At 39.5% G+C, this 14,033-nt stretch overlaps 1 protein-coding gene across 1 annotated transcript; it reads left to right on the plus strand.

The window, feature by feature from the left end:
* Positions 1–2,457: 2,457 nt before the first annotated feature.
* LOC104279465 (RNA-directed DNA polymerase from mobile element jockey-like) lies at positions 2,458–3,873 on the plus strand (the record flags this gene model as incomplete). Its single annotated transcript, XM_009876757.1, is given in 1 exon segment — positions 2,458–3,873. A coding segment is annotated over 1 exon segment (1,416 nt), but the record flags the coding sequence as incomplete, so codon positions are not given.
* Positions 3,874–14,033: the final 10,160 nt, after the last annotated feature.

Below are 14,033 nucleotides of genomic sequence, written 5' to 3' on the forward strand. Positions count from 1 at the left end.
CATAGGCACTGATTTAAAACAGAGAGTTGGAAGTAGAAAACAGTGCTTTTTTATCTAGAAGAGAAATCCTAGGATTTTTCTATTCTATTTTCTGTTAAAGCCTATAAATGAAAATATAAAAAATGTTCCATGTACAAAATTTCTTTGTAAAGATCCAACTGTGCAAAAGAGGGAAATTACTTAGACCACAGTGTAAGTGCCTGCAATAAATTCTGAATGATCGTTACAAATTTACTCTCACAGATAATTTAGAACATACAAAACAAGCACTGGCACTCAAAGTCCTTACAATAATTGCAAGCACTAACTGTAAGGCCATGTGCAATTATGTAACAAAATATAATTGGACCATAAGTAGAGAGATCTCAGATTTTTCTTCTGGAATGATCTGTCAGCAGAAGATATCTCTCAAATTTTTAATTTTCTCTGAGGAAAACCATTTTATCAGATAACCAGTTCATGTGGTTTAGCTACAGCCAGCAACTCACTCACTTCTCCCTTCTCCCAGTGGGAAGGGAAATAGGGAAAAAATAACACTTGTGGGTCAAGATAAAGACAGTTTAATAGGCAAAGCAAAAGCCATGGACACAAGCAAAGCAAAACAAGGGATTCATTCACCATTCCCCATGGTCAGACAGGTGTTCAACCACCTCTAGGAGAGTAAGGCTCCATCATGCATAACAGTGACATGGGAGGACAAACACCACCACTCCAAACATCTCCCCTTTCCTTCTTCTTCCCCAGCTTTATATGCTGAGCATGATGTCATATGATCTAGGATATCCCTTTGTTCAGCTGGGGTCAGTTTTCCCAGCTGTGTCCCCTCACAAATTCTTGTGCACTTCCAGCCTGCTTGCTGGTGGAGTGAGGTGAGGAGAAGAGAAAGACTTGACTCTGTGTAAGCATTGCAGTAACAAAAATAGCCCTGTGTTGTCAAGCTGTTATCAGCACAAATCTACAACAGAACCCCATTGTAGCCATCGTGAAGAAAATTAACTCTATCTCAGCCTAAACAGGAACATCAATGTAGCAGAAAGCAAAGAGGAAACTGAATAATACTGTCTCTGAAATATGTTTTCTGTAACATCTTTTCCATCAAAGAAAACACTAAATATATTAAATATATGTAGAAAATAGAACCATAAGATTGCCTCTAATATCCATGGTGATAATCTTCACTTTCTTAGTGGAAAGATGTGTAATCATTGTCTACATACTGCTGGTATTCTTCAAACGTGTTAGTACCTTCCTCTTCTAATTTCTGTGATTTGTTTTTTTTTCTAGATTGTCCTTACGACTTCACATGTGTTGACAAAAAAACCCACCAACTTTAAAAGAATTTTCAGGTCTAGGTATATCAGCTTATTTCAGAGTATGCTTTACACTTCTGTTTCTTTCTGAGCTAAGTTACACTAGTGTAGAAGAACCAGATTTTTTTCCCTTTTATGTCTTGAGGCAAATCAATGTTCTGAATAAGTGAAACAGATGTTTTTGATCTAAAAAAATGGAACTTTTTTTCACAGAAATGAGGATGAGTATCTCAGTAACTGTGAAGGAATAACTGTAGAGCAAAAGGCAAGATCCTCTCATCATTTACAGCCCTCAGGGAATATCAGTCTCACTTGATGAGCTGTTTGGACAAGCTCTGTAGCAAATTTGGGAAGAAAACAAACAGAAAAAATATTTTCCTCCCGAGAAAATGTCAAGACATTTAATATATTAGTAATAAAGGATGCATTATACTTTTCAGAGAAGCATAATTGCCTTTAGTTCAAGGTATGATATGTCGGATGCATATCATCCTTTCTCATTCTGATTATTATACTGTATCAGAATTGTGCAAGATAGCTTCACTCTTCTCCTGATTACTGACAAGTTTTATTTCTTTATTTGACTTTACAGCAGTACTCATGATATTGTGGTTCTTTAGGGAGACCAAAGATGCACATCCTAATAACAAGACTTGGTGTTTTTTGCTGGAAATACATCCTGCTCCCTTCCAACTAACATGGTATTTTCCTGTATTTTGAATGTATCATTCAGGTATCAAATTAAGTGATAAGTGAAGAAAAATTATACCATCCAAGATACACCATCACGTTATATTTTATTAAAACTGTGAGATTAAACTTGTTCTTGTAAACTTAACTCATGATGCTATGCTGGACCTTATTCTCACTAACAGGGAAGGGATGGTGACCAACGTGAGGTTCAGGGAAAGCCTTGGCTGCAGTGACCACGAAGTGATAGAATTCCAAGCTTATGACCCTGGACTTTAGGCATGCAGACTTTGATTGCTTCAGGGATCTGCTGGCCAAAGTGCCGTGGGACAAAGCCCTAGAGGGAAGGGTGGCCCAGGACAGCTAGTCAGTATTCAAGGATCATCTTCTCCGTGTCCAGGAGCAAAGTATATCAACAAAGAGGAAGGCAGGAAAGAATGGGAGGAGATCTGCCTGGATGAGCAAAGAGCTCCTGGACACACTGTCACACAAAAAGAAACTTTACAAGGAGTGGAAGATAGGACACCTAGAGTGGGGGGAATGTAAGGAAGCTGTATTAGCAGCAAGAGACCTGGTTAGAAAACCTAAACCTCACTTAGAATTAAGTCTAGCCGGGGAGATCAAGGGAAACAGCAAAAGTTTCTACAGGTATGTTAATGGCAATAAAAAGACTAGGGAAGGTCTGGACCCCCTCAGAAAGGAAATGGGTGAACTGATGACAAGTGATTTGGAGAAGGCCAAGGTTCTCAACGACTTCTGTTCCTCTGTCTTCACTGGCAAAGTCTCCGGCCACACTCCCGTAGTCACAGAAGATAATGGCAGGGGTTGGATGAAAGAACTGCCCACTATAATCGAAGATCAGGTTCGTGACCAGCTGATGAACTTGAAAGTGTACGAGTCCAAGGGACCCGATGAGATACACTCATGGGTACTGAGGGAACTTGTGGATGAGGTTGCTAAACCTCTCTCTATTATATTCCAAAAGTCATGGCAGTCAGGTGAAGTCCCCACTGACTGGAAAAGGGGAAACATAATCCCCATTTTCAAAAAGGGAAAGAAGGATGAACTGGGGAACTATAGGCCAGTCAGTCTCACCTCCGTGCCTGATAAGATTATGGAGCAGATCCCCCTGGAGGCACTGCTGAGACGTAAGAATAATGAAGAGGTGACTGGATGCAGTCAACATGGCTTCACCAAGGGCAAATCATGCCTGACAAACCTGGTGGCCTAAAAGAGGGTCACAACATCAGTATACAAGGGAAGAGCAACTGACATAATTTACTTGGACCTGATCAAAGCCTTTGACACTGTCCTACACAACATCCTGGTCTCCAAGCTGATAAAATATGGATTCAATGGATGGACAATTCAGTGAATAAAGAACTGGCTTGACAGCCGTACCAAAAAAGGGGCTGGCAAAAAGGGCCTGGTGACAAGTAGAGTCCCTCCAGGATCACAACTGGGACCAGTCTTGTTTAACATCTTCGTCAGCGACATGGACAGTGGCTTCGAGTGCATCCTCAGCAAGTTTACTGACAACACCAAGGTGTGTGGGGAGGCTGACACTCGGGAGGGTAGCGATGCCATCCAGAGGGACCTCGACAGGCTGGAGAGGTGGGCCTATGCCAACCTCATGAAGTTCAACAAGACCAATTGCAAGGTCCTCCATCTGGGTTGGGGCAATCTCAAGAACCAATATAGGCTGGCAAGTGACTGGCTTGAGAGCAGCGCTGAGGAAGAAGACTTGAGTGTTCTGGTGGACAAGAATCTCAACATGAGCCATCAGTGCGCACTTGCAGCCCAGAAAGCCAATCATATCCTGGGCTGCATGAAGAGAAGCACAGCCAGCAGGCCGAGGGAGATGATTCTCCCCCTCTACTTCAACTCTCGTGAGACCCCACCTGGAGTACTGCTTCCAATTCTGGAACCTCTACTACAAGAAGGATATGGACGTGCTGGAGTGTGTTCAGAGAATGACCATGAGGATGATCAGAGGGCTGTAGCACCTCTCGCATGAAGATAGACTGAGAGAATTGGGGTTGTTCAGTCTGGAGCAAAGAATACCAGAGAACGCTCTTCGAAGAAGGAGAAAGTGTGAGAGAAGTATTGTGAGAAAACTGGGCGTCCGAAAAGCAGACTTTAGTAAACTCAGGTATAGAAAGTAATATAAGGAACACATTGCAGTATATCTAGTATCAATTAATATGATTGTTCAAAGCACAACACTAAACTAGCTCGGTGTCAGAGAAATACAGCAACACTGAGAGAGACTTCTGCAGCAGAAAGGAATTGCAGGAATACTGGAAACTGGCATATGTCTAAGAATAATTCTGCAAAAGAATAGAATTTTTCTATAGATAAAATTAGAAAGAGCAGGGAGAAAAATTGCTTAAAACTAGCAAGATGCATGAAAAGCACCTAGGAATAAGTTCTGCAAGAGCATCAGAAATAAGACAAACTCAGTACTCATTTCTGAACAGAGTTTAGAAATTTCCTTTAAGGCTGTGTGAGCATGCATTTGTCTATACATTGATATGAGGAACAAATTTCCTCACTAGCAAAATGGAAATATTTCAGATGGTTTTAAACTAAAACAGAGTAGATTCAGACTAGATGGAAAGAAGAAATTTTTTGCAATGAGGTTGGTGAAATACTGAAACAGATTGCCAACAGAGGTGGTGGAGGCCTCATCCCTGGGGACATTCAAGGTCAGGTTTGATGGGGCTCTGAGCCACCTGATCTACTTAAAGATGTCTCTGCTTACTGCAGGGAAGATAGACTAAATGAGTCTCTTCGATCTCAAAATATTCTGTGATTCTGTAATTTTATGAACTAGTTACACGAGAGGCTGAAGCTGTAGATTTTTTTCTGTTTAGCTCTATCGAATTAGTGAGGATCTTATGTAATGAGTTTCTAAAACTCAGGTAAACTAGAGAAGGATCAAGGGAGGACTGAAACAATTCCTCTCATTATAAGAGCTTATAATACATATAGAGCCAAATGACATACAATGTTATTGAGAAACATTGAAACGTAAAAGGCGGTAGTGTAAAAACAAACACTAAAAAATATCTGCATCTACCCCGTCAGGATTACAGTTTGTCAGGACAATGGGTGCAGGAGAGGACAAAAAATCCTTCCCCCATAAAGAACTTTTTATCGTCTATATCCATGATACTTAGACCTAGGATATCTAGTCACACGGCTAAATACCTTCTTCAAGCATTGGCAGTAAATAGCTGGCTCATGTCCCAAAGAATGAGACTTTAAGTGCTTTATAAATATTTAATCCTACCTACTGTAAGTATAGATACACTTAATATCCATGTAACTGTCTAATCTTATTCTGAGTCTTGCTAGATTTTTTGTTTATTCCAAGTCTGGCTATTTTTATCTTTGGATGATCTTGTTTCTGGTGAAGTCATTAGAACTAAAGCATAGATCCAAATATGAACTGTTAAAACTGTATGTTTGAGCTTGCAGTGACTTGTTATACATTTGATATTAGGATTCAACTGCATAATATGCACATGGAATTTCATAACATATTTCATTTTTAGATTGGCTTACAGATAAGGAAATAAAACATTATAGACCTTGTTCCAGTTCCTTCCAGGAAACAGCATGAGTTCTCACAGTTCACATGTAGATGGATTTTTTTGTGTAGTCTTTTCACTAGTGTTGGAGTTACACAGTAGCGAGAAAGATCCTTAAATCTAGTCAATCATTAGCCAGACTATCCTGAATTTTTCTGATGACTTATATGATTGGGCTACTCATCTGTTTTGTGGCCCACGTTACAGAATACAGCAAATTTTATCTCTACAACCAGTAAAACTGAACCAAAGAACAGCAGTGATACGTGAAACACTCCTCTTAACACTGGTAAAAATAAAAATTAATTTAATCCTAGTACATATTTGTGACAGAACTCTGAACCCGCTCTGAGGTTTGAGGTCAATGTCTGTAGACAACTTTATATATTGAGCACAGGAAAACTGTCATGACTTTAAGGACAAAAATGTTTTTCTTTAAATATATACAAGAGGAGCTTTTTTTAAGACCAAGAGAAATAAGAAGATGTATTAGCAGACAAATTACAAGAAAAACGCTAACTCCAGGCAGTCTGTTGTAAATTCTTAGAGGGAAGGAGTTCCCCAGAAGCCTAATCAAGGCCCATCCAACCTGGCCTTGGACACTTCCAAGGAGGAGGCATCCACCACTTCTCTGGGCAACCTGTTCCCGTGTCTCACTACTCTCACAGTGAAGAATTTCTTCCCAATATCTAATGTAAATCTACCCTCTTTGAGTATGAAAGTGTTACCTCTTGTCTTGTCACTACACTCCCTGATAAAGACTCCCTCCCTTTCTTTACCATAAGCCCTCTTTAGGTACTGGAAGACTGTTTTTATATCTCCTTGGAGCCTTTTGTTTTCCAGGCTAAACAGATCCAACTCTCTCAGCCTGTCCTCATATGGGATGTGTTCCAGCCCCTTGATCATCCTCATGGCCCTCCTCTGGATTCGCTCCAAGAAGTCCTTATGCTGAGGGCCCTAGAGCTGTACACAACACTCCAAGTGAGGTCTCATGAGAGCAGAGTAGAGGGGGAGAATCACCTCCCTCGACCTGCTGGACATGCTTCTTTTCCTTTCTCTGCCTCTTCCATCTCTGCCCTCTCAAATCTTTCAGGTTCCCTCAGGGGAAGCTCATGGTGCTAGAAGGCGTCTTCACCTCCAGAGAGCAACACTTAGGATAGGGCAACCAGCAGCCTCATCTGCCCAGCCACATACTCTCAAAAGAGCATACCATGAGAAAATGTGAATATATATCACCCATCAGAGTCTGCATTGCTACCCCTCTAGACATTTGTGGTATTCCAGTAAAAAGGAATAGAGGATTTCATGTGATGTAAACTGGGCTTCCCTGTATAAGCATAAGAAGCATCTTCAAACCAAAGTTAAATCCACTGAGCATTGCAAAAGATTTGCAGTGTTGGTGTTTGGCTTTTAAAATATATTCATAGACTGATTCGCTTCACTTTGATCTTATCTGGGTTACTTCTGTTACCTACAGCAGAGTTAGGTTAGCATTTCAGTTGACAGAACTATTTTTTTTCCATTTTACAAGCATGGTTATCCAGAAAGATATTTTTTATAATACTTCTGCCTAATAAATTTTACTAAGTGAATAATGTTTTTCTCTGTGAGCTGAAGTAAAAGAAAATTTGCTTTTCATAAAATAGCTGTAATGAGACTCCTGCTCTGCCATATCACTATTAGGAAAGCAGTAATTACAAGATTTCTAACAATATCAGTATTTGAGGCAGATCTTTTTCTCAGGAAGAAACAAGGTTAGATGGGACTCTGCTGGAAGTTCTTTTATTTGCTATGATGCCAAACATCAAACTATGAAATCTTTTGACTCTCATTATTAATTTCTGCAAGGGATGTAATGCTTTCTGTTGAGTTGTTTTCAAGTCAGTGGGGAAAAAGACATATCACTTTATCAGCAGGGAAGGAGATGAGGAAAATTAAAGAAAATTTGTTGAGATGTAAACAAAGCAGCAGCTTGAGCTGGAGGGTGAACTGTAAATTACAATATGGTAGTGAGAAAAAGAACAATTTGCAAAAATAGCTTTATAAAATGTTAAGTATCAAAGCAAAAAACAACAGGACATTTTTAAAGCTTATTTAAGCAATAAACTAAAATGGTATTTAAGTGTATACAACAAAAAAAATGCTTCTACCTTAAAGCACAGTACACTTGCTTCCTCATATTACCCTCATACTGCTTCAGGTTTAACTCTAGAATCATGCTAGAGGTTCTACAGTACTCGTTTTTTTGGAATATGTAAAAATGGAGCTTGTATATTTTAAGTGGTTTCATCTAGATTTTGAGTTATTAAAACATGATTGGAAATAAATTGCTTGACAGGCTTTTAGTATGTTGTAAATTTTGTTATTTTTTGATAGAATGTCAATTGAAATAGCTTAAGTGGACGATTTCCCTTGATATATGTAGGTGTGCTATTCATTAGAACTGCCAGAGTAAAACAAAACTCGAGTTTGGCTAGACTGACACAGAAAAGTGTATACACTTTTGAAAAGTGTTCTCTACTTCTGCATCAAAGATTTTTGTTTCCAAGTAAGTTTAAGCACACCATCATGTAGTTTATCCTCTTTTCTCTTTACTGCAAAATGGCTGACATCGTATATTATTTTCATATTTATTAAAATACTATAGCAGATAAACACCTTTATATTTATAGATATTCTTATGTGTAAATTGTGCTGCTGAAGAAGTCAAGTAGTATTTACAAGTCTTGATCCAGAGGCAACTGGTTTTGAAATGAATTACAGATTCAGCCCATCCTGACTTTAGGATAGTAACTCTTTTCCCACTGGAGAGAAAAAATTACCACTGCAGGATCAGGGATGTCTTTTAAATGTAGTTATTTTGGGTTTCTTTGCATGTTTGACCTGAAAATCTGGAAAAATAATACACATGTGTATCAGTGAAAAGGAACTCTTTTCTGAAATTGAGTACTTGTGATTTATGTGAAGAACAGAAAGTGAAGAACTGTCGTCTTTGAGAAGTGGTATTTCAGCACACTAACATTCAAAAGATTCAGTATTATAATGATAGGGCTAGGACAAAGGTTGGACTCCATGATCTTGATGGTCTCTTCCAGCAGAAACTCTTCTATGGTTCTATGATTCTATAATATTTGAAAAAGTCTGAAGAACAGATATGAGTGATGTGATGATTGCAGGCTGTCTTAGGTATAGCAGTCAAAAATGATAGTGTTTTCCACTCTCATAAGTAAGGAGGGAGGTCAGAACTGCTGCTTTGGGCTTCCAGAGGGAAGACATTGCTCTGATTAGGAGCCTGGTTGACAGATTCCCTTGAGAGGCAGTCCAGAAGATCAAAGAAGTCCAAGAAGGCTGGACATACTTCAGTAACAAAATCTTAAAGGCAATTCCAAAAGAAGAGCTGGAAAGAGGATCCTGGGAAATACAGATCTGTGGGCCTGACCATGGTACCAGGAAAGATTATGGAGTGGTTCATCTTGCGTGTGCTCACATGGCATGTGCAGGACAGTCAGGGGATCATGCCCAGCCAGCACAAATTCATGAAAGGGAGGTCCTGCTTGATCAACCTGATCTCCTATGACCAGGTGATCCACTTAGTGGATGAGGGAAATGTTATCTGCCTGGAATTTAATAAAATCTTTGACACTGTCTTCCACATCATTCTGACAGAGAAGCTGGCGACTCATGGCTTAGACAGACGTACTCTTTGCTGGGTTAGAAACTGGTTGGATGGCTAAGCCCAGAGATTTGTGGTAAACAGAGTTAAATTCAGTTGGTGGCTGGTCACAAGCAGTGTTCCCCAGGGCTCAGTTTTGGGGCCAGTCTTGTTTAATCATTGAGTCATAGAATGGCCTAGGGTGGAAGGGACCTTAGAGATCATTTAATCCAACCTCCTTGTCACGGGCAGGGATGCCTCTCAACTAGATCAAGCCACACATTATCAATAATCTGGATGAGAGGATTAAGTGCATCCTCAGTAAATTCATAGATGGCACCAAATCGGGTGAGAGTGTTGATCTGCTGGAGGGTAGAGAGGCTCTGCAGAAGGATATGGACAGGCTGGATCAATGAGGTTCAACAAGACCAAGTGCAAGGTCCTGCACTTCGGTCACAACAATCCCAGGCAGTGCTACAGGCTTTGGGAAAAGTGTCTGGAAAGCTGCCTAGTGGAAAAGAATCTGGGGGTGATGGTTGACAGCTGACTGAACATGAGCCAGCAGTGGGCCCAGGTGGCCAAGGAGGCCAGTGAAATCCTGGACCATATCAGGACTAGTGTGGCCAGCAGGAGTAGGGGAGTGATCATGTCACTCTCCTCAGCGCTAGTGAGGCCACAGCTTGCATATTGTGGTCAGTTTTGGATGCCACACTATAAGAAAGACATTGACGTGCTGGAGCACATCCAGAGAGGAGAAACGAAGCTGGTGGGGGGTCTAGAGAACGTCTTATGAGGAGCAGCTGAGGTAGCTGGTATTGTTTATTCTGGAGAAGAGGAGGCTGAGAGGAGACCTCTCTACAACTAACTGAAAGGATGTGGTAGTGAAGTGGGCGTTAGTCTCTTCTCGCAAGTAACTAGCAATAGGAAAAGAGGAAATAGGCTCAAGTTGCGTCAGGGGAGGTTTTCTTTACTGAAATAGTGGTGAAGTATTGGAATAGGCTGCCCAGGGAAGTGGTGGAGTTGTCACCTCTGGAGGTGTTCAAAAACATGTAGATGTGGCACTTCAGGATATCGTTTATTGGTCATGGTAATGTTAGGTAGATGATTGGACTAGACAATCTTAGAGGTCTTTTCCTATTTTAATAATTCCATGATTTTATAATCCCATTTAAATGTTAAAACCAGACAATTTTTGTTCAAATTATATAGCTACCTGTTTCAAAGTTGCATTACTCCTCTTTTTCTAACAAAAGCCTAGGCACTTGTTTGCAGTGACTGGCCCCTAATTTCTCTAATGTGTTCCAGCTTCAGAAACATCAGAAGCAACTTTGTAACAATATTCAGATTCCTCTTTGGCAACTCTTCTCAATCTGTAACTCTAAACTACTACATACTTTTTCCTTTTTTCTTAATTTTCCAGAACTTGCGTGATGTGCCTACTTCCAAATAGATGTCATGCGTGTTGAAAATGGGAATAGTGAAACTGTTGTCAAAATACTGGTTTTAAATTGTGTTTAGGCAATTAAATAACAGTATTTTTTTTAAAAAAAATAGTATAGAATAAAGCAGAAACAAAAAAACAGTACTTCTACAAATGATAATGAAAACAGTGTATAAGAAACCCCATTCATCTCCATACCTGATTTTTAATATACTAGAATTTAGGAAACAATTTTGGAACATCCACAGGATGAAAACATATACAAAAGGCTGCAAAGCCCGGAGTTAAGACTTCATAGCTCTTCTGAACCTTTATAAATATTAAGAATAGTATTATGTGATATAATAGTAATATGTGATATAATAATAATATGTGATAGTATTTACATTCTCTGTGTATGTTAGCTTCACAAGATATGGTAAATATATTTCAGTTATTGACAATTATACATCCTCTTTCTTAGACAGCATATACAGAATAACAGTCAGAATCTTAAAGTCGCTCTGGAGAATAACTCAAACTAGGTTCCTAAACTTGTGCCTTTCCCTGTCCTCACCTTTCTACTCTAATACAACTTCAGCCTACCCTTCTAATTGCAAGTCCCCTCCAGTTCCTCAGCTTCATGTCTCATGTCTCCAGACGCACTGGTTTTGATGAGATTCATGGACAGAGTAGGGAATATAGAATTAAATTCCCCATGCTTCAGAGAACTTCCTCAAGAAGTGAGACACCTACTTTCTTTCCTTGTTCAAGATCATACTTTACTTCTTACCAAATGTCAGAAGAGCTTCAGCTACACATTAGCCTCGTGGAATGCAGAAGGGCACATGTTCCCTGTCGATCTGATCCCATAATATAGTCCTGAAAGTCATTCAAGATTTATGGAGAAAGAAAAGACAGAAAAGAGTATGATTTCTTAGTCTAGCAGTAAAGGCACTAAGCTGTGAGGGAGCAATTGTAGTTTCTCCTCACAGAGTTGCATTTTACTTAGAGACTGAATAATTTAAATATAGATGGAGCTTTAGAAACAAGGACCAGAACTTCCTTCTCAGAGAAGACAGTGAAAAAGCCACACTTTACCTCTGTCTCTGTACACTCTGTAATATCAGGTTTGTCCTTGCACAGTAACATAGCTTAGAGAACTTCAGTGAAGTCTATATATTGATAATAGGGTGTCTTGAGAGATACGTGGGCTGGATCCCTGTTAGGTTTTTGATTGAACTGAACTCCTACTCCTAGACAAATTCTCTAAGGTACTGCATAAAAGATAGACGGTTGGCACAATGACACTCTTTTAGAAGAAATTAGCAACCACAGCTGCATGTTATAGGAGGGCTGAATGTGTTTGACCGTCTCACAGCTCATCAGGCTGGGCTTCAGCAGAAGAATGTCAAATTTTCAAACTCATGCTAGGCCTACGTAGGAGACATAAACTGATTTTTTCAATACTTAGGTAGAGGGACATAGGTACAACTCAAGAGAAATTTAAAGTTTCATCTTAACTGCTTTTGAACGAAGTCTACAAAATTCCATTTAATTCCTGATTTACGTAAGTAAAAAACTATCTGCAAAGGTATTTAGAAGTGTAATACAGCTTTGGGAATCTGATTTTCCTTTAATTTCAGCTGAATTGTGTATGTACATAGAGATAGTACACTCAAAGGCCTTTGTGGATTTGATCCTTTGTCTTTGTAGCACAGTTTCTAAAGTGTAAATAACAGAGTTTCTATGTAATCAACTACTGAACTTTGAAAAATTTCATGTTTAGATTCCCTCACCGATGCAGGATTCGATATTTTTGGATTGCAGTGGAGAGGATGTTTTAATAGCTGCCAGCTTTGTTTATTCAGTCCTGGCTCTGAGAAGCAGCTGAACCTATCTGCCTGTTACTAGGAAGTTCAGCATTTGGAGACCTCACAGCAAAGCCTGATCGCATAACAGAAGAAAGCTTCTAGAGGAACACATTCTACCTATCTCAGAAGACTGAACGCTGTTGAAAGTGGTGGGTATAGCCTCCCAAATGACCTTCTGTAGTGTAACTCACTCTCTTCTCTGGGCATATGTCTGGGTGGGGTTTTTTTGTTTGTTTGTTTGTTTTTTATATATATAATAACCAGCTACTTCAAACAGCTCTCAGTGTTTTGCCACTGCCTGCAGTCCTGCAGAGGTAATGTAGTCTTGAAAGCAACTGAACACTTTCTCCCTCCAGCTCCCCAGTTTTGCATCTCAGACAAGACTGAAACTGCCATTTAGCAATGAATTAGAGAGATGATTCAGAACAAAACGAGAAGCAGATGAGTAAGTGTATGCCAGTTTTTCATAGCCCTTTTTCTGAGAACAACACTTTCAAGTGTCAAGTGGGTGAAATCAAATAAAGGTGTTTTGCATTTTACTCAAAGGGTCAAGTATTTTAATATGGGCTTGTCTCTGGAATTAATTTAGTGTAACATGTGCTCTTTTTCCCTTCCCTTTTACCAGCACTCCAGTTCCTGAAATATACATGATGATGCATGCAGCACAAATAACTGGTTACCATAGGAACAACTGTAATAGTGATTCCAAAGCAGGCTTGAGGTTTTTTTCAGGATTTTTTTTTTCTAATATCATAATTTGCACTTGCATAAAGCTCCTAGCCTTATTTCATTTGCAAGTAACTCTGGAAAAATGCTTCCATTTAACATGATTTGACTATAAAGCTATAAAAATTTTCACTGTGTTTATAGTAGCCTTCTGGCCTTGTGCAATTTTTACTATTAGAAAGATGAACACTAAAAAAAATTTCAGGAAAGGAATTTGGTGTCCATGACATTGTAAATGACAGTCTTATGATAAACATTACAGCTTTATATATTGCCATAATGGTATTACTGACCTGAGCAAAGTGTTTATTGTACTTTTCCCTTCTTTTTCACCATTGTAATTTGCCCTTTTACTATATCCTGGCATGCAAGTATGAGAAAATGAAAACAGATGTAAGTATGAATAAAGAAAAACGACAAGTAAATTTTGATTCTTCTAAATGTAAATGTTATTATCTAGGTCTGCATACATCTTTTTCGTCAGAGCCACAAAATGGATTTCGGACATGCACCATGACACACCAGAAGGCTGTGCTGTAATTCAGAGAGATTTAGACAGACTAGAGGGCTGGGCGAGGAGAAAGCTTATGAAATTCAACAAGGGCAAGTATAGAGTTTTGCACCTTGGAAAGAATAACCCCATGTGCCAGTATAGGCTGGGGACTGACCTGCTGGGGAGCAGTGTAGGAGAAAGGGACCTGAGGGTTCTAGTGGACAACAGGATGACCAAGAGCCAGCAACATGCCCTTGTGGCCAAGAAGGCCA

The sequence above is a fragment of the Apaloderma vittatum genome, unplaced genomic scaffold, assembly GCF_000703405.1.
Source record: "Apaloderma vittatum isolate BGI_N311 unplaced genomic scaffold, ASM70340v1 scaffold12679, whole genome shotgun sequence".
In the NCBI taxonomy this organism is placed as follows: Eukaryota; Metazoa; Chordata; class Aves; order Trogoniformes; family Trogonidae; genus Apaloderma; species Apaloderma vittatum.